Source organism: Prionailurus viverrinus, chromosome C2 (genome assembly GCF_022837055.1).
Source record: "Prionailurus viverrinus isolate Anna chromosome C2, UM_Priviv_1.0, whole genome shotgun sequence".
Taxonomy (NCBI): Eukaryota; Metazoa; Chordata; class Mammalia; order Carnivora; family Felidae; genus Prionailurus; species Prionailurus viverrinus.
In genome coordinates this window covers 60,807,488-60,829,125 of record NC_062569.1, presented here as the reverse complement: position 1 = coordinate 60,829,125, position 21,638 = coordinate 60,807,488, and the positions used below count along the sequence as shown (strand labels likewise).

Below are 21,638 nucleotides of genomic sequence, written 5' to 3'. Positions count from 1 at the left end.
CAGCAACCATGAGAGCTAACAGACTCAAGGAGAGGAGGTGCAGGGAGAGGGCAGGCCGCAGGGCTCGCAGTAATTGTGCGAAAAATGGGTGTGTTTTCTGACCTGATGCCTCCAAGAGAAGAATAATGATTTTTGGCAACGCAACTTGTCACTATCAAGGTGAAGGTCCACACAGTGGATGCTAACTATATTTGAGACCGTTTCCTGTTTTCTGGCAGGAATTAGGGACAGCTAAATAATGATTACACTCCCTCTGTTTTACTGAGAAAAAATTTTCCATGCAGTCAAGTTAATCTAAACTTTTCCTATAGATGCATATGATAAGCCTCAAAACTACTGAACTTTTTTTTGCATTTTGGATATCATAAGTGACGATTCAGGCCTCACATTGAATAAGTTTTTGACACATACCACTGATTAGCCCATATAATTTGTACACAGGGCAAGAATAGTGTGTTTTTCTGTGAAATTTTCTTCTGGATAGTTTTTTCTCTGACTTGCCAGTTGCTATGGAAATCTTTGCTTAACTAGCCTCTTGGCCTTAACTTAGCTCTTACCCTTTTACATCATCACCTGGCTAGCAGACATTTTATTCAAAGATATGGCTTGATTAGTGTTAACAAATATCGCCCCTTAGGTCCACAGTATAAAGATTTTTTCTTTTTTTCCTTTTTTTGGTCTAAGTAAGGTATGTATTTAAAGCCTGAAAGTACCTGTTCATCCTTTGTGGTTGATATTGTATTTCATCATGTGTTATTTTCTTCCAGTGTCAGACCATCAGAAGTCATACATTTAGGTATAAAATATAAGGAAAGAAATATCTTGAAGAAAAAAACACATAACCTTTACAAGGGAGAATTTATACAAAAATCATCCAGTAAGTAATCACTGTTGACATATTTTTATAGTGTTATTTTATAGATTGGTAGACATACAACAAACAGCTACTCTATGTGCCAGGAATGCTGGTGTTTCTTCATAAAGGTAGGTGAAGTCCTGTGATCTCTATTTAACAAAGGAGAAAAGTGAGGCTCAGACACATCAGAGAGACTGTGACTTGTCCCAGGCTGCACAGCATACGGATGGCTGAAGTGTAAGGTCTAAGCCAGAAAACACACACACACACAAAGTGCCCACTATAGTATCCAAAATAGAGTTGGCACAGAACCCTAAGTATTTAAGAGATGAAAATGAATAAAATATATTTTTGCCCTCAGGAAGCCCAAAGCTATACAGAACAATATTAGTTTGGTTTGGGCTAACCAGAAAAAGAATTATTTAAAAAGTAATTGAAACAAGAGTTGTTATCATACTGAAGGGTATTATTTAGAAGTGTAATGAGAATAATTTCGTAAAGCTCCACTATGTGAAACTATTTCACTCACTATAAATCTTATTTCAACTTATGTCCAAGGGATAGACTTTGATAGAGTAAATACGTTGATTTTAGAATTTCTACTGAAGTTTTGTTGCCAAAACGTACATTGTTATTTAATATTAAGTGCACATTTATAAACAAATCTACTCCATAGGCTTTTTGTCAGGATTACATGAGGTAATATGTATAAAGCATATTATACATACAACAGTACCTGGCATATTATAGAAACTTATACAATTTTATTACTAATGTTACTCTTATTATTATTGCTATTATGCCTTGGAGCATGACCTTTGGAGTGAAACGTATTTGAGCTTATGTTGAAGGTCTGCCATTTACCAGCTATGTAAATTCCAGGCAAGTTATTAAAATATCTTGGGCTGCGATTTCCTCATCTGTCAGAAGGGTGAACTGATACTTTACAGGTTGTAAAGATGTCTCCCTTGGTTCGATATAACACATTGATTCTTAAAGTCTGTTCCCTGTGCAGCAGCATGAACATCACCTGGAACTTACAAATGTACCTTCTGGGCCCCCACCCCTACCCTAGTAAATCAGAAATGGGAGTGATATATACCACCTTATGTTTTTTTAAAAAATTTTTTAAGTTTATTTATTTATTTTGAGAGAGAGAGAGCATGAGCAGGGTAGGAATAGAGAGATCAGCACGGAGACTGATGCAGGACTTGAATCCACGAACTGCAAGATCATGACCTGAGCTGAAATCAAGAGTTGGATGCTTAACCTACTGAGCCCCTAGCAGCTTATGTTTTCACAAGCTCTCCCAGTGATGGTGATGCCTGGCAAAATTTGAGAACTGCTGACATAGCACATGACTCGTCCTGTTATGCCCAGAATTCATGATCCCCAAAGACCACTAAGGAGCCGAGTCCGATGCAAAAGCAAAAGAGCCTTTATTCGAGCTAGCTCGAGCTCAATCCCCTACCTTCACCAACGCAGCGGTGAGATACCAGGGAGAGAGATCGAGTTTCAAAAGCACAAAGGTTTTATAGGGGTCTAGGGGCAGTTGGTGAGGTAATGGCTGTGGCCTCAGCCGATTGGCTGGGGAAGGGTCCTGGCCTCGGCCGATTGGCTGGGGAAGGGTCGGAGTCCTGTTACGCAGGTTGCTGGGCCTGTTTTGATCAGGAAGTTTGAATGGGTGAGCTGGAGGTTACTCAAGGGGAGGAGGCTCGGTCTGAGGTTTGTGCGATTTTCCTGCAAAAGGGGTCATGTCGGGGACATAGTCACTCAAGGTGGAGAACACAGAACAAGATGGAGTCGGCCGGTGTAGGCCCGCCCTTTCAGTCCCATAGCAAGTGCTAAATATGTATTAGCTCACTTTTCTTAGGTGTTGAACCACCATGATGACAAAAGCACAGTTCCTACCTTTGCAGTGCTAACAATCAAACAAACATAAAATCACGTCTGAAGCGAAGCACTTCCCATTTATCCTGTGAAGCAAAACGAAAACTTTTCCCATTGTCCGAGACTTTGCTTTAAGGCACAGGAAGAAAAGACCTTTCCTTTCTGTCGTCTCATTGTGTGCATCTTAAATACAATGGCACAGCTCTGGTTTACATGTTAGCGAAATTAAAAAGTACCTGCACATTCAAAATTTTAGATACGTTGTTGAACGGTGAAAACAAGATTCCATCCCGCAAAAGATGCAGTTTTCTGGCAGATAAAAGAAACTGGAGCTCTTCCAAAATGGCAGAATACACACTTTCAAGGGAACATAGCAAAAGAGTCCAACTAAAAAAATAAATGAAAGGGGGGCCTCAAGTTCCTTTTGGTCCCTTTGAATACAAGGACCATGGATTCATCGTGAACAGCTGTGTTTGCCGGCATCGCTGATCACTGCAGCTGTACCAGCTGAGTAACAGGAAGGTTACATTTTAAAAAGTTAACTTGGAAATGTGCTAGCTCCTTCTGAGGCATTAATGATACTCTACTTTTTTCCTGTCCTCCCCTAAAACCCACTGTGGTCAAGGTGCATTCAGGTCATTAAGCATCGGAGCCCTGAAAGAGCTGCCTGAAGTGACAAAACCAGCTTTTCTGTGGGACCCGGAGAAATATTTCAGGGAAGAGCCAAAGGAGGAGTGTTCCCAAATTCCAGAGCCTCCATTGCTCTCCGAAAGTAAGTCCTCAGCCACCACACCCCTCCATCATCTGTCCCCATTCAACTCAATCACTTCAAAAAACAAAGTAGGAAAGCGTGGAAGTAACATGTTTGCCTTGTAGGTTGCAGTGAAAGGAAGCGTGGTTTGACTGCTAAGATTTGTAGCTCAGCCATTGATCTGTGTTCTCAAAAAGGGCAGCCAACAGGCTGGAATACATAAAAAGTGTATTTTTATTTTGTCAGTTTTCTGAAGTCAGTATGCCATGAATATGTATTTTGAGTCTGCTACGGATGAGAACCCCCTTCCCCAAATAATCTTCATTTTCAAAACTGATACCAGAGAAAGAGATATCCTAAGACCGCTTTCGAACCGAGTCTTTGACAATCTGGTTTTGTTCTTGGCATGTGGAACACTGTAAATAGAGGCTATTTAAAGTGCATTGTGTTCAAGACTTCCAGCTGCAGTGTTGGGCTAATATCATGAGAGGACAAGAAAGCTCAGCTTAGAAAATATAAGTGAGTAATCTCCGGAGATTCAGAAACAAGATGTGCAAAAGAAGGCTCTGATTTTCAGACTGTTACAGGCTTCCAAGTTCCTAAGGATTTGAAGAAGAGTTTCGGTACAGAAATCCTCCCCGCATAGAGGGGCCTTCCGGGAGTGCAGCCGGCACAACCTGAATCTTAGTGAGGCACTCAGAAAGCATATGGACCCGGCGGGGAACTCATTTAAAATAATTAATGAAGTGCACATTTCCAACTTGTCACAGTCAGATGATCAGAACTATACTCAAACAATCTGAGATCTGTGGTCTCTAAATTTTTCAAATCTTCTGGGATGAGGGTTCAACATCATCCCTGAGAAATAATCACCCTTTAGGAGGGAGGAGGTTTTTGTTGTTGTTGTTGTTGTTGTTGTTGTTGTTTTGTTTTTTATGTCCACGCTGGAGGAAGTTTAAGCTTCTTGTCTCTGCTTGGTTCCCTATGGAAAAGGAGAGCAGCTGGTCAACATTTTTTTTTTTTTTTAATTCTACTTGTAAGCAAGGGACAGCTGTCATTCCTCATTGCCATGGTTTCCAGTCTAATTGTTATCAGCTTCCTTTGCCTTTACTCAGAGTTTTTCTTTTCTAAACTTATAATCATTTATTTGGTCTCCTGAGAGTCATCTAATGGCTTCTGCTCATTTCTTTTAAAACCATGAATCCTTAAACTTTAGGGCTCTAAATAGCCATTTGTGCATCTGACAGAGCTTTCAATCTATCATCCTGCCTTTTTCCCCCCAGGATGATTCATCTTTTACAAATAAATATGGGGAGCATTTATCTTGTCCTTCTGAGTCACAGACAGATGAGAATCTGAGGAACAGACAGTAAGAAAAGATCCCCAGAGCCAGGACAAAGTGTAAAGACAGTAGAGACATAGAACATGAACACGGGAAGAAACCAAGAGAGAGCGAGGGATCAGAATTGAGGCAAGGGAAATAGAAGACAGAGAGTATGCAGATGCTGGGGGACAAGAAAGTGGGAGAGGGCAGCAGTGAGGGCAGCAAACACCTGTCCTCAGCAGTGCGAGGTCCTGTTCCTGTGAGGAACCTTGTACATTCTGCAGCAGGCAGAATTCTCCTATGGGCAGGTGGATGTACTTGTGGGGAGCGGGGGGTGGGGAGGGGGGCGGATAGATGGCTGGATGGACATACCTAAAATACTCTAATAAGTTTTCAAAGAAATTTTTTTTCTCCTGGATTTCACAACATAAATTTTTTTTCTGTAATTTCCACACAGTTTTTTTTAAAGATCTTTTCATCCCTCTTTTTTATTTTCTTCTTCAGCTTTTCATCCTTTGCTCTCTCTTCAGTACTTCCACTTATTTGCCTTCCCTATGAGTGAATTTTTTTTTTTTTAAGTTCTATCAACTAAAGGGAGAGGCAGATGCAGACTTTGAGGACAACAGAATGCATGACTTGTGACACCATATTCTGTGGAAGCATCCAGGGTGAAGCCAGATTAACTGTGGGGGCATAGGAAAGAATGCAGAGAGGTGGTCACATCTGAGCTGGGACTTAGGGGAAGCAGGAGTCCAAAGGGTGAAGGAGGAGAAGGGCAAGTCAAGATGAAGGAAACAATGTAAGGAAATTCATCAGGGATGAAGTAGGGCAGAAGTCCACATGATCCTAGGTTGACTGCATTGGGTGACTTCAGATAGTGATACGTTGAGTTTGACACACATGAGTAAAGTTGAGTTTCGAATGTGTTGAATTTGAGGGGTACCTGGGTGGCTTAGTCAGTTAAGCATCTGACTTGGGCCCAGGTGATGATCTCGTGGTTTGTGGGTTCGAGTCCTGCATCGGGCTCTGTGCTGACAGCTCAGAGACTGAAGCCTGCTTCAGATTCTGTGTCTTCCTCTCTGCCTGTCCCCCACTCATGCTCTGTCTCTTTCTCTGTCTCTCAAAAATAAATAAACATTAAAAAAAAAAGAAGGTGTTGAGTTTAAGCTACTGGTATGCTATTTAGAAATAAAGTTCTTGGGGCACCTAGGTGGCTCAGTCGGTTAAGCATCTGACTTCAGCTTAGGTCATGATCTCGCAGTCCGTGAGTTCGAGCCCCGTGTTGGGCTCTGTGCTGACAGCTCAGAGCCTGGTGCCTGTTTCAGATTGTGTCTCCCTCTCTCTCTGCCCCTCCCCTGCTCATGCTCTGTCTCTCTCTGTCTCAAAAATAAATAAAAACATTAAATTTTTTTAAAATAAAGTTGTTGAGGATGATGGAGGATTGCACCATGCTTTGTATAATATTATAGAGTCTTCAACTAGCAGATATAGAGATAATGTTTGTTCATTTGTGTGTGTAGCCTTTTCTGTGGTAGATATTGAATGCCTTCTCTGTGCTGGCCTCTGTGCTAGAGGCTGGAGACAGAGTCAACCTGTAGAGGCCCAGCCTTCAATGATCTTGAAGACTAGTTGTCAAAATAGATAAGGAAACAAATAATTGTGTTTTATACCAAGGACTATGACAGAAATATGCACTGGCCAGTGTGAGACCACATGGAGATTCATAGATGGTTCTTTTTTTTTTTTTTTTTTTGAGAAACTTGATTATGTTGAGCTGGGTACTAAAAGTCAAGTTGCTATTAGATTAGTCAGGTAGGGAAAAAAAGGGGATGATATTTCTGGCAAAGGAGCAGCACATGCAAATGTAAGGTGGTGGGAGTGACATGGGTTGCTGCGGAAGCTACACATAGTCCCAAATGTCTGGGGGCTACACATAGTCCCAAATGGTTCTAGAAGGAGCATGGCAAGAATTAAGGCTAGATAGGTAAATAGGGCCAGATTCTGGAGTACCTGGTGTGCTGTGCTAAAGACGTTGGTGTTTATTTTATCAGAAACGAGGACCCATTAGAATATTTCAGTCAAATATTTTGAATTATTCCATTTTATCTCTACTATTAATTCTTCTGTTTTTATATCTCTTCGTATTATTCTTTTAGTGATTACTCAGAAGACTGCAATACTCTTTTCTGTGTCCTTTATCCCTCTTATGATAGCAGGCTCCCACCTGAGATTATATTCCTTCCATCTGAAGAATGTCCTGCAGTATTTCTTATAATGTGAGTCTTCTGGGGAGTCATTTTATGTGTCTTAAAAAGGCATTTATTTTATTTTGACTTCAGAAGGATATTTTCACTGGGTTTAAAACTCTAAATACCAGTGATTTTTTTAATTCTGTTCAGCTCTTTAAAGATAGCATCTCATTGTATCCTTGCTCCCATAATTCCTGATTAAAATTCAGTTTTTAATATGATTGTGGCTCCTGGAGCTACTGAGTAGCTCAGTCGGTTAAGCGTCCGACTTCGGCTCAGGTCATGATCTCATGGTTCGTGAGTTCGAGCCCCATGTCGGACTCTGGGCTAACAGCTCAGAGCCTGGAGCCTGTTTCATATTCTGTGTCTCCCTCTGTCTGCCCCTCTGCTGCTTTCACTCTGTCTCTCGCATTGTCTGAAACATAAATAAACATTAAAAAAAATTTTTTTAATTATGATTGTGGCTCCTTTGAGTGTAATATCTTTTTTTTTTTTTTAACCTGGCTTCTTTAAAGATTTTTCTCTTTACCCTCAGTTTTCAGAAGTTTTATCATGATGGATATAAATATGCTTTTCTCACTATATTGCTTGGTGTTGATAGGAACTCTTGAATAAATCTTTCTTCAAGTTTGGACAATTCTCGGCCATTATCTTTTTGATTATAATTTCTTTCCAATTCTCACTCTCCTGTCCTTCTGGGATTGCATTTCTGTACATGTTAGACACTCCTTACATCATTAATGTTTCTTACATTCTTCTCTTCTTTCCATTTGATTTTCCTCTCTGAGCTTTATTTTGGGTACTTTATATTGACTTGTATTTGCTTTACTAACCCTGTCCTTCACCAGTCTGCTGTTAAACTCATGTGATCAGGCCCCAATTTCAGATTTTACATACATATATTTTTTGGTTCTTCTCAATTGAAATTATTCACATTTTCATCCATTTTGTCCAAACTTTATCTCTTTTTCTTTAACATACTTATAATGGTAATTTTTTTTTAAATTTTTTTTTCAACGTTTATTTATTTTTGGGACAGAGAGAGACAGAGCATGAACGGGGGAGGGGCAGAGAGAGAGGGAGACACAGAATCGGAAACAGGCTCCAGGCTCTGAGCCATCAGCCCAGAGCCTGATGCGGGGCTCGAACTCCCGGACCGCGAGATCGTGACCTGGCTGAAGTCGGACGCTTAACCGACTGCGCCACCCAGGCGCCCCTATAATGGTAATTTTAAAGTCTGGGCCTGCTAACCTCAATATCTGGATGATCTTGGGGTCTGCTTCTAATGTCTATTTTTTCTTCTTTGTTATTGGTCACATTTTCCTTCTTTGCAAGTCTAGTAATTTTGCATAATTTTAAATTGTATGACAGGAATTATGTGTAAAATATCTATAGATGCTGAAATTAATGTTATTTTCTCCCAGAGGTAGTTGACCCTTTCCTTAATTGGGCAGAGAACATGCAGGGTACATCATGTTGATTCAGTTACAAGTTGAGCTTGGTCAGTGCTTGGTTACAGTCGACTTAGTCTACTTCTGATTTCAAATGTCTGTCTGTTTTAAGCCTCTCCTTTTATTGATATATTGTCTCCTAAGTACTGCAAGATTACAGGACACATTCCTTTCCAGTCCCATCCACAGTCTCAATCACCCTAGCACTTAAAAAATAGCTTATAGGGAACTGACTATTGTGGAATTTCTCTAGATTCCAATATGTCAAACCTTAACCCACATTGTCATCAAAACTCGTCTCTTTGTCTATTGACAATCCTGTTTCTTAGCGATGCCCAGATGTGATAAATCCATAAAGAGAAGAAAATATTTGGCAATTTTAGCCCATCTAAGAGGGATTCTACTGCCTCTGGAACTTTAATTTGATAATCTTTGCTTCCGTCGCCCTCTGATAGCTTTGAAAATATTATTTCTGTAATTTACCTGTTTTTGTTGTTCTGTCTGGTGAAATGAAAAGGATGACCTACCACTAGCTATTAAACCTCTTCAGAAAAAAAGATTTCTGCTGAAATGTTTAAAACAGGAAAGTGACACGACCGGGTACGCATTTTACAACGCTTTCTGGAAACTGTAGTAGATGCATTATAATGGAGTTAGACTGCAGGCAGCATATTAGAGCAGTAGGAGCTTATTGTTTGTAGCCAGCTATCTGCTTTTGAATCTTTAGTTTGCCTTTCACTAGTTGTTTATATCTGGATAAATTACACAATCTACCAAGTCTCAGTTTTCACGTGTATAAAATGGGGCTAATCATACCTGATTTTGAAGTGGTGTGGGCTAACTTCAGCACAATGGCTAGCATATGTGCTGCATTCATTAAATGGTATCTATTATTATTTTGAAGCCATGGAGATCCTAGAAAGGAAGTAACTAATTTGAGACATGCTAAGGAGATTGAACTTAAAGGTTCAATGATGATAGGTAAGCACATGAATGACTTTCAGATTTCTAGCTTGGATAACTATGTCCGAGAGAGAGAGAGAGAGAGAGAGAGAGAGAGAGAGAGACTATTATTGAGAGAGGAAATACAGGAGGAGAAGATGGTTTAGAGTCAGTTTTCAAAATATGTTGTGATGGAGGTGGCTGGGACATGAACCAAAAAAAGCTAATATGTTTCCAAGAAACTGACTATAGTAGGAAAGAAATACAGAGAGGTAGCTGAAAAGCAAGTACAGGCAAGTTTCAGCATTCCTTTTATATTTAAGTTCATTTTCTTTTTCTGGTTGTAGATATAATCATGGGTATTATAGAAAATTGGCTAGTAGGAAGTAAAGAGAACTCTAAAGAACTTGGGAATAGCAGATCTAAAGAACCGCCACTCCCCCCTCAAGCTTGAGATAGACCAAGGAAGATGCCCATCCAAGCTAGGGCTGACACCTAGACCTTGTTTGAGAAGGCTTCTTCGTGTCACTGGATAGCAAGGTGACAGAGCTGTCGCAGGTAGGACATGGCAAAAATCTCCCAGGGTGGCCATGGGAAACCATCCACGGGGAGGTGCTGCACCTCAGAACTCACTGCAAAGCCACCAAAGGAGTGCAGGGGAGGCTGTTCACAGGGAGGAGTCACAGTGGTGGACCTCTGCTCACCTCTTGGGGTGTTACGGAAAGCCATTCACCGGGTGGTGCCAGATGGGTGGCACTCTGTGCAAAGCTTACCTGAAGGGTGACAAGGAAAGCTGCTGATTCTGGGCTCTGGAGAAGTCAGCCATGCCTGCATCATAGGAGTCTGGAGGGGAAAAGCCACTGTGGGGCTTGGTACTGGGGGAGTCCATACTATAGGAGTCTAGTGCTGGAGAAAGTGCCCTGCAGGAGTATGGTGAACAGGAGCACCCACTTCTCCTCCAGTGTCCTGCTGGCATCCCCTCATGATAGGGAGCAACATCACACCAGCTGGCAAAAGAAATACTTATAGGGCTCCAGTCCATTATCACAAAGCAAGCAGTGAAGAGTGGACTTGGAACTGAGGGCAATCCATTGGTAACTGGCCTATTATCATTTTACCTCTGTTTCTGTGCTTTCTCCCCCACGCCTGGCCCTTTATGTTATTTTCTATCTTTTGAAATTACAGTCATCATTCCTATGAAGTTATAAGGTGTTGGTGGCTATGGTTGTCTTTTGGGAGAATTTCCATTTATAAAGGGAATCAAACTTGGGAGACTTGAAGCAATAATGGTCTAAAGGCAAAATTTTGAGCATACATTTGGCTTCAAACCAAGACTCTATCACTTGCTAGCTTTATGACTTTGAACAGGTCAATTAAACTCGCTGTGCCTTAGTTTCTTCAAATGAAAATGGCATCATATTAGTTACCATCCTCATGTTGCTGTGAACAGTTAGTGAAATAATTCAGGTGAAGCCTTTAGCATAGGGCCTGACACCTACTGAGAATTTGATACATGTTCTTTATTGATAATATTGGGTTGTCATTGTCCCATTGTTATTGCACTAGACATCTCTAAGTCCCTATTTTCTTTATGCAGAATCTGTGGCACGGACTCTCTGGGCCCTACGTGAGCAGTGGCCATGTTATTTAGTTGTTCGTGTTGTTAATATTTCTAGGTGTCCTCTCCCTTGTTCAAATGGTGTTCAAATCATATTTCCAGGGCAGCTTATTCATATGCTGATTTCTAAAATCAACCACTTTACTATAATAGTACCTATTTTTATCACTTTCATTTAAAATTGTTCTTCTTTTCAGGAGGCTGCTGCTGAATTAAAAAAAAAAAAAGTTACAATAAAAGAGCACTTAAAAAGAATCTCAATTACCGACGTATCCCCCCTCCACAATTTCATTACAATGGTCTGCCTTAAATCTTTGTGCTGCATTTTCCACACACGCCTGCCATCCCCGTAATTACAGTGTGTGGAAGGTTATTTGGCAATTGTATGATGAGGGGCATTTTGCCAGACTTACTATCAATATTCTAAACTACCACTTTGGAACTCGGGACAGTTTTCAAACACTTCATAATCTCCTGGTGACTTTTTTAGTCTTGCCTACTGGGTTTTTAATGTCCTGTTGTATTCTCTTTCTTTCCCTTTCAAGTTGAAACATCTTTCATACTCTCTCTTTAGCTTCCAAGCTCTTCCCTGTGGGTTCTCAAACAGCTTGAAACCCCTCTTTGATATGCCTTATTCAAAAACCTAGAAGTGACTTGGAAATGTCTCTGGGTCAGGTTTCACCAACAAATTCCCTAGAACCCATTTATACTGTATCTGTAAAATCTTTAAATTTTTCAATGTAGAGAGGATGCTCCATTGGCGATACCTCAGGTGAATTGTTGTTCTCGTTGTTGTTGTTTTGGCAAAGACAAAATGAACAGGACAATTAAAGAGATGATTTTATTGCAAGCTATTGCATAGGGAGAATATTTGTTAAAAGGAGTGTCTCAAAGGAAAGGAAAGGGGCCTGACCTGTTACAGAGACAGGTTAGTGAATCCATGAGTCTTACTAGACTTCTGGGGACAGGCACAGAGGGTCTTATCTCGCAGTAGGAGAGCAGAGTCCTCCTTTACTGTTATTTGTCTCCCAAACACAAAATAGTAGAGGAGTTTCTTAACTGTCTCTGCTTTCCGGGAAGGAGTACAGGGCTCAGGTAAAGTTCAATACTGTCAGTCCCTCTCTTTTGTTTAAGAGGAAGGAATAGGGGTGCCTGGGTGGCTCAGTAGGCTGAGCGTCTGACTTTGGCTCAGGTTGTGATCTCGCGGTCTGTGAGTTCGAGCCCTGCGTCGGGCTCTGTGCTGACAGCTCAGAGCCTGGAGCCTGCTTCGGATTCTGTGTCTCCCTTTCTCTCTGCTCCTCCCCCACTCATGCTCTGTCTCTCTCTCAGAAATAAACATTAAAAAAAAAAATTTAAAAAAAAAAAAAGAGGAAGAAATATCTCTCATCATGGAGCAACCCAGAGGTTGCTCCTGGAGGCACAAAGCATGGTCTCAGAAGTAGTTCCTCAGGGATTCTCATTGGTGTTGCTCCTGCAAAACCAGCTGAACCATATGTTGCGAATTGGTGACAAAGGTCAGTTGTTCTGGATCCTGAAGAGATCCTGAGAGAAAAGCACAGTGGCAGGCAGCGTAGAGTCTAGAGAGGGATTTGGGCTGTCGGGTTTTAGTTCTCAGTTTTAGTCGGGTGTGAGAAGAAGTGGGAAAGTTCATTTGGAGTATTGTAGTGAGATACTGAAGGGAACTGGAAAATTTGAAAATCTGTAAGAACCGACAATTTGTGCATGTTAACAGACTCCAGTCCAATCTGCAGGTAGATTCCAAAACGTGTTTCCGAAGCAGGAGAGGAAGTCAATTAGAACTCTACCAGAGGGGGCGCCTGGGTGGGTCAGTTAAGTGTCCGGCTCTCTTGATTCTGGCTCAGGTCATGATCTCATGATTGTGAGATTAAAACCTGCATCAGGATCTGTGCTGACAGTACAGAGTCTGCTTGGGATTCTCTCTCTCCTTCTCTCTCTTGCCTCTCTCCTGCTTGTGTGCATGCATGCTATTTCATGATCTCTCTCTCTCCCTCTCTCAAAATAAATAAATAAACATGAAAAAAAAATTCTACCAGATGAGACAGAATTTGTGTATCCATTGGCAGGATAACCTGCAATTTACAAAGAGGGACAAAATAGCTCAACAGTGGTGAACTCAGCAGACAGACTCTGACAGCTCGGAAGGGTGTAGTAGAGGCAATGTGTGGTTTTCCATTGCAACACAAAATTCTCTGCATCGTTCTTAAACTATAGGGTGAAAATATACACACAGGCTTTTAGTAAAATCTAATTTACTATGTTTTTGCTTTAGAATATAATCTTAAATCTAGTACCAATAAAGAAAAAATCACTGATATTGTGAGAAATTTCTCACTGGAACAAATAATTAAAATACAAAAAGGAAGCATGAAAGCATGTATAGATATATTCACTTTAAGTAAGAAATGAGAGACCGTTATGTGTGATGCACCTCAGGAAATTTTAAATAACTAAAGAATGGGCATAAAACAGACATCTTAGAAGTGGAATTCCTTCTTATCATTTTATATCTTTATATGATAGCACTAAATTATCTTGAAAGTCAAACACACACACACACACACACACACACACCAAAATTTGGGTTCTACAAGATAGACATTGTTAATATGTGAAAAGCATCTGTTGAAAGGTTCAGCAGATACCCCACATATATCATCAGGGAAATACAAAGTGAAACAACAATGAGATACCACTCCTCACCTGTGAGAATGGCCCAAATCTAGAACACTGACACCGCCAGATGCTGACGAGGGCATGGAGCAACAGGAAACTTTATTCATTGCTGGTGGGAATGCAAAATGGTACAGCCACTTTGGAAGACAGTTGGCAGTTTCTTACCAAAGGAAGCATACTCTTACCATTTAATCCAATAATCATGCTCGTTGGTATTCAGCCAAAGGAGGTGAAAACTTACATACACACAAAAGCCTGCACATGGGTGTTTAAAGCAACTTTATTCATAATTGCCCAAACTTGGAGGCAACTAAGATGTTTTTCACTAAGTAAATGTCTAAATAAATTGAGGTACACCCAGATAATCGAATATTATTCAGCACTAAAAAGAAATGAGCTATTAAGCCATGAAAAGACACGGAGGAATCTTAAATGAATGTTACTAAGTGAAAGAAGCCAATCTGAAAAGGTACATATGATGATTCCAACTACATGACATTCTGGGAAAGGCAAAACTATGGTAAAAAGATGAGTGGTTTCCAGAGAAGGGGAGATAAGACGAATGGGAGCAGAGGGTTTTCTAGGGCAGTGAAAATACTCTGTACGACATTATAGTGAGGGATATAGGTCATTACTCTTTTTTCCAAACCTATACAATGTACACCACAAATAGTGAACCCTTAGGTAAACTATGTACTTTGGGTGATTATGATGAGCCAATGTAGATTCATTCTCGGGGAAATATGTACCATTCTGGTGAGTGATGTTGATAAAGGGGGAGGCTATTCATGTATGGAGGCAGGGGATATATGGGAAATCTTTGTACCTTCTTTTCAATTTTGTTTTAAACCTAAAACTGCTCTTGGAAAATTGAGACTTTATCCCTATGTAAACTAAAGTTCAAATACATTAAAATCTGAAATAAAAAAAAATTGAGTCTTAAAAAAAAAGTTCAACAGGTCCTGAACCACAGTCATTTAAGCATTATATGAAGACTGTTAAAGCATTTAGACCAATCCTCACCACCTTGCCAACAACCTTTTGCTTTGGTACCATATTGTTATTCAACGATGGCTGAAGTTGAATGACAGCGTGGCTATACTGATCTAGAGTCTATATTCGGGAATTAGAAACTTGGTCAGCAGATAATAGCATGGGCACAACCTGGGATCATGCTAGAAATGTAGCAGCACAGGCCCCAGCTCAGCTCTATTGAATCAGAATCTGCATTTTAACAAGTTTTTTAGGTGATTCTCATGCATATCAAAGTTTGAGAAGTAGTTATCTAGAGGACTTAGACTAGGATGCAGGATGTGAATTAGAAGGTTTTCAGAATACTGTATATTCATCAACAAACAACAGCTGGTAATTGCAGTGCTATGTTTAGATCGCCATCAAGTCCTTTCTTGCCAGGATGCCTTTGTGAGCTTTTCCATTATTGCTTGTCTAATATGGTTGGTTGCCAATCAGGGGACAAGGGAAGGATCAGACGATAAAAGATTAACTTTGCTTTATTAGGTTCACTGAATCCTTTCATTTTATTGGAAATGTTTTAATAGCTTCATGACCACCACATCTTTCATTTTCATGACCTTTTTTTTTTTTTAAATATGGAACGCTTCACGAATTTGCGTGTCATCCTTGCACAGGGGGCATGCTAATCTTCTCTGTATCGTTCCGATTTTAGTATATGTGCTGCCGAAGCAAGCACTCATTTTCATGACGTTTAAAACACCTTTTGGGTATCATTATAACAAACCTTGTTGGACAGCCACCTATAAAATGAAGGGGTGAATGTATAAATGTCGTATTTTCCCAGGTAGGAAATGGTAAATGTAAATGGTTACCCATAACATTAGATATTGATTTTTAAGAGCAGGGGCTGTGCTAAGTGGATGGATACATGGATACATGACATGGAGAACCACCTTTCTCAGGTCTGTAGAATGCAAGAATTCCAAAGTTTGAGAAGTGAGCCCCACCCTTTGCATTCCTGGAGGTATCTTCATTCATTTGTTCATTTATTATATATATAATATATATATATTCATTTATTATTTATTCATTTAAATTTGTTCATTTAGTTTATACACACACACACACACACACACACACACACACACACACTTAATATTTTCCATGTACCAGACACAATGCTGGGTACTATGAATATATGAGGTATAAAGGCAGACAAGATCTTTGCTTTTGTTGACTTTACCACCTAGGGGAAAGACAGACAATAAATAAGTAAATATAAGAAGATAAGATTGGATAACGATATTGTAAGAGGTAAGAGTCATGAAGAAAGCACAATAATGTGATAAGACATGACTAGGGGGCATCAGCAAAGGTTCCTCTGATTTTTTAGCTGAATCCTGAAAGAAAGCACTCCCACTAAATATGAGGGGTAGAATTTTCCAAGGAAATTATCCAGAAGTGTAAAACTATTGAGTTGGGAACAGGGTTGACATCTTCTGGGGGCAGAAAGAAAGTCGCTCTTGCTGGGGTAGTGTGAGAGAGATGGAGACTGGTACAAAATGAGATTGAAGAGGCTAGGGATCCGGTCATGTGGGGCCATGTAGCCTGCACAAGGAATTTGGATTCAGGTGTGAAGGGAAGCCTTTAGAGGCTAATGTACATTAACCGTTATTAGCCCTTCTAAACCAACTACTCTTCAAGATTCAAAGTAATTTGTTGAGGGCAAGAAGTGGGAGACTTGAGGTCCCATATAATACCTATTGTATTATTGAGATATTGAGAGTGCTTTAAGATCAGCTATATATTTGAATAAACACAAATTTTCTTCACATGGAATATCCCAACAGACTCTAGTCACAAAGCATCAGAATCTTGACAAACCAGTCTGTCTCAATAGGAACACTTGACCCTTCACAATTGTCCTATAGTACACAATGTCCTTTATGGCAAGTGTACCAGTCAGGTTTCAGGGAAGCAGAACCAGCAGGACCATATACTGAAATTTATGACAAAGAATTGGCCTATGGGACTGTGAGGGCTGCTTTGGTTTGAGCAAATCCAAAATGAGTAGGACTGAGTCAGAAAGGGAAGATCATGGGCAGAGTGGGCACAGGTTAAAGCTGTTGTCCACAGGCAGCCAGGAAAGGTGAGTTTGAAACTCCATGGATACAGGAAGAAACTCTTGTCCATTGGTAGAATTTTTTCCCTGTCTTTGGGGAGCCCCAGCCTTGCTTTTAAGGCCTTCCAGCTGATTAAATCTGGCTCACCCAGATTATCCTGGATAATCTCTTTTACTTAAAGTCCATTGATTAGGGACTTTAATTATATCTGCAAAATCCCTTCAGAGAAACACCTAGATTAATGTTTGATTGAATAACTGGGAGCTTTAGCCTTGCCAGTTAATACTTCACGAAAACAAGTTATCACAGCAAGGTTAAAGGCATTCTTTTATAATCTTAAATAAGTTCAATAAATGGTTAATGGTCTCTTAGATACATCACACATTCCATTGCAGACTCCCTCACATCATCATATGAAAACATTGTGCGTAAACGTAGCAGATGTTGTTACTTTGAATACTAAGATGAATTGATTACCATTATCCATTTAGAAGGTGTTAGGTTAATGACATCATTTTTGCCAAATAAAAGAGTTTGCCAGTGAAGCCAAGAAGTTTTAATAGGCCTCATATGCAAAGACCCTTGTGAGTATTAATAGTTGCTGGAAGTTTTATTGTTCCCGGTTCCAGGAAGCCCCACTTGCAAGCAGGAATCATTTCCGGGTAAGCATTTCTGGTGTGTTTCCTAAAAGAAATCTCAGAATAAAAGGACCCAACTCTACAAAACTTTAATAGTTTGCTGAGATTTATTTTCTCATCCCAAATAAATAGCTAGTTTTATGAATAATTATATATTTGTAACTTTATATTTTTTCTTTAAGAAAGCCCCCCCAACTTGTAAGCTTTGGGCCCAGGAAACGAGGATCCACCCTTGCATATGAATTTTTTATCACCTTTTTTAATTTTAATTTTAATTTTAATTTTTTTTTAATTTTTTTTCAACGTTTTTTATTTATTTTTGGGACAGAGAGAGACAGAGCATGAATGGGGGAGGGGCAGAGAGAGAGGGAGACACAGAATCGGAAACAGGCTCCAGGCTCCGAGCCATCAGCCCAGAGCCTGACGCGGGGCTCGAACTCCCGGACCGCGAGATCGTGACCTGGCTGAAGTCGGACGCTTAACCGACTGCACCACCCAGGCGCCCCATCACCTTTTTTTTAACTAAACAAAAAATGGGCAAGATTTTCTCTCAAGGCCCTATCAGTTAGTTATTGGTATAACTGTCCTGAAACCCAGTCAATTATGTAGAAATTCCTCATCTAGTTGAGAGACAAATCTCAATAAAACAGCGAGAGTTTATTTCAAAAGGAAATTTCTGGCTTCATAGTGGATTTCAGGAGAGCTCTAAGGCATTCAGAATGTCTCATGATTCTCAAATGCTAATCCGCAGGCATACAGGGCAGAATCAATGGCTAATATACAGAAATCCATATATCTTACACTGCTGGCATTAGACAAATGGAAAGTATTTTCATTTGTAGTTTTGCTTAAGAGATAGTCCAGGTTTATTCATTTTTGTGCTATTTCTAAAAACCAAAATATACACGGTCAAATATTAGAACATAAGAAAAATTATTCAGTGAGAAATCTCCCTCTCCTCTATCACACTGGTTTGTTCAGTTCCAGGTATCACTTATTTCTGGAATCCACTAATATGAGTTTCTTTTTTTTTAAATTTATTTTAATTTTATTTTTTAAAATTTACATCCAAATTAGTTAGCATATAGTGCAACAATGATTTCAGGAGTAGATTCCTACTGCCCCTTACCCATTTAGCTGCCCCCCCCACACAACCCCTCCAGTAACCCTCAGTTTGTTCTCCATATTTACGAGTCTCTTCTGTTTTGTCCCCCTCCCTGTTTTTATATTGTTTTTGTTTCCCTTCCCTTATGTTCATCTGTTTTGTCTCTTAAAGTCCTCATATGAGTGAAGTCATACGATTTTTGTCTTTCTCTGACTAATTTCACTCAGATTTACACCCTCCAGCTCCACCCACATAGTTGCAAAAGGCAAGATTTCATTCTTTTTGATTGCCAAGTAATACTCCATTGTATACATATACCACATCTTCTTTATCCATTCATCCATCAATGGACATTTGGGCTCTTTGCATACTTTGGCTATTGTTGCTAGTGTTGCTATAAACATGGGGGTGCATGTGTCCCTTCAAAACAGCACACCTGTATCCCGTGGATAAATGCCTAGTAGTGCAATTGCTGGGTCGTAGGGTAGTTCTATGTTTAGTTTTTTGAGGAACCTCCATACTGTTTTCCAGAGTGGCTGCACCAGCTTGCATTCCCACCAACAGTGCAAAAGAGATCCTCTTTCTCTGCATCCTCGCCAACATCTGTTGTTGCCTGAGTTGTTCATGTTAGCCATTCTGACAGGTATAAGGTGGTATCTCATTGTGGTTTTGATTTGTATTTTCCTGATGATGAGTGATGTTGAGCATTTTTTCATGTGTCGGTTGGCCATCTGGATGTCTTCTTTGGAGAAGTGTCTATTCATGTCTTTTGCCCATTTTTTCACTGGATTATTTGTTTTTTGGGTGTTGAGTTTGGTAAGTTCTTCATAGATTTTGGATGCTAACCCTTTATCTGATATGTCATTTGCAAATACCTTCTCCCATTCTGTCGGTTGCCTTTTAGTTTTGCTGATTGTTTCCTTTTCTGGGCAGAAGCAATATATGTTTCAGTGTATCCTTTGAGGGTTTCTGTATGCACTGATGATTTTAGATTTTGACCTCTGCTTTCTCTGGGTTTTGATATGCCTGGTATACTTTTCAAATCCTTCTATTTCAAATTTTTGGAGTCACTTCATTTTAGATGTGTGCTGGGTTTTGCTTTTGATCCAACTAAAAAATAATTTTTATGATCATGATATTGAGCACATTTAAATTTGTCAATATATTATATATAAAAATATATATTATATATTGTTTGGTTTTATATTTTTCACACTCTTTTTTATGTCATTCATTGGTTATATGGGTTTTAAAGTTTTCACTGGATCTGTAATTTTTTCTTTGTTTTTATTTGGGGAGGGTATTATACATTCTAGTGGTAACTTTATACTCATAGGTTGGTATAACTCTTCTAGCCCTTCAGTTTTCTAGGACAGTAACCATTACATCCATGTTGACTAATGATAAAATGAGCATGTTTCTTCACTCCCCTCTTTCTCTTCTTTTTTTTTTTAATTTAATATTTATGTATTTTTGAGAGTGAGAGACAGAGTGTGAGCTGGGGAGGAGCAGAGAGAGAGGGAGACATAGAATCTGAAGCAGGCTCCAGGGTCTGAGCTGTCAGCATAGAGCCTGACACGGGGCTCAAACTCAAAAACTGTGAGATCATGACCTGAGCTGAAGTCAGACCCTTGACGACTGAGCCACCCAGGTGCCCCTCTACCACCTAATTTTATTCACCAATGTGATCTTTTTTTGTGCTTCTTTTATTTTGTTAAATTTATTTATACTACTATTCCTTGACTTGTTGGTTTAAGTCCTTTGTCTCTTAGCTGTTGCTGATTTATCATGAATGAAGCTTCTCCCTAATCATTCCAGTTTTTGTTAAATTGTATCATTTTGACATTGTCAGGCATGTGGCATTTACCGTCTGTTTTGTTATCCTAGGCTTCATATTATTTTAATCTCACTTCTACATTTAAAAATACACAGCACTCTCCACTAAGTCTTTTTCTAAATTTTCTTCAGTCATCCATCAGTTTACTTTGTAGTAGTTTTCTCAAAAAGGTCTCTTAGAAACAATAGTCCCCGAATTTCCTGAATGTTGAAAATTTGCATTTTTAGATTTGTTGAAACTTTTGTATTTTTAGATTTGAGGCGCAGCTTGAGTGTGTATAATATCCACACTCCACACGTTCTTTCCTTGATTTTCTTGTTGGCGTTGCTCTCTCTTCTGGTATTGATCATTGCCGTGAAGATATCTAATGCAAGATACACATTTCTCTCCTTTTAAGCAACTTGATCATTTTGTCTGGCTGCCAAATGATTCTCTTTAAAGTCTAATAATTTGACGAAGATGTGCTTCGGTTTGACTTCTGATTCTGTTATTCCTGGTGCCACAGTATGTCCTTCCTGTGTATGTCAGATTGTCTCTAAGGAAAACTTTACACATAATACCTTCAAATATTTGTTCCATTTTGGTGTTCGTTCTGAAGGATTCATCTGATTGCTGTGTTGGTTGAATCTATTTCTTTTTCAGTGTCACTTTCCTCTCTCATTTCTCTTCTTTTCATTTTCACCTTATTATATTTGTTTGTCTCATTTGTAAACTCCATTTCCCATTATGTTACCACACACTTGTGAGTGAAAATCTCACTTGTGAGATTTTTCCTGAGCTCTGCCAGCTCACTTTCCTCACTTCCTGTTGTGACATTTCCGGAGCTCTTTCACTTCTGCTCTGTGATCTTCCTTTACAGAAATAAGTGCTTTTTCGAGTTTTAAAATATAGTTTGTGACAAAGCGCTTAGTAACAATATTTATCTGGCCAGCGTGGCAGCGTATTTCTGGAGGTAGTTTATGTATTGATTCATTCTTCTCTTTTAAAATTTTTTTAATGTTTTTATTTATTTTTGAGATAGAGAGAGAGAGAGAGAGAGAGAGAGCAAGCAAGCAGGGGAGGGGCAGAGAGAGAGGGAGACACAGAATCTGAAGCAGCCTCCAGGCACTGAGCTATCAGCATAGAGACCGACCTGGAGTTCAAACCGTGAGATCATGACCTGAGCCAAAGTCAGACGCTCAACCA

The 21,638-nt window shown here is 39.6% G+C and overlaps 1 protein-coding gene and 1 non-coding gene across 2 annotated transcripts in view; one reads left to right on the top strand and one right to left on the bottom strand.

Annotated features, from left to right (window-relative positions):
• The window catches only part of WDR49 (WD repeat domain 49), a 148,278-nt gene that overhangs the window by 123,683 nt on the left and 2,957 nt on the right, over positions 1 to 21,638 (top strand). The window contains exons 17-18 of the mRNA XM_047876467.1: positions 768 to 877; positions 3,372 to 3,518. Coding sequence (XP_047732423.1) covers positions 768 to 877; positions 3,372 to 3,518 — 257 coding nt within the window. The remainder of the gene's footprint in view (positions 1 to 767; positions 878 to 3,371; positions 3,519 to 21,638) is intronic.
• LOC125175797 (U6 spliceosomal RNA) lies at positions 15,380 to 15,486 on the bottom strand. Its single transcript, XR_007155972.1, has one exon. It is a non-coding gene; the product is annotated as a U6 spliceosomal RNA (small nuclear RNA).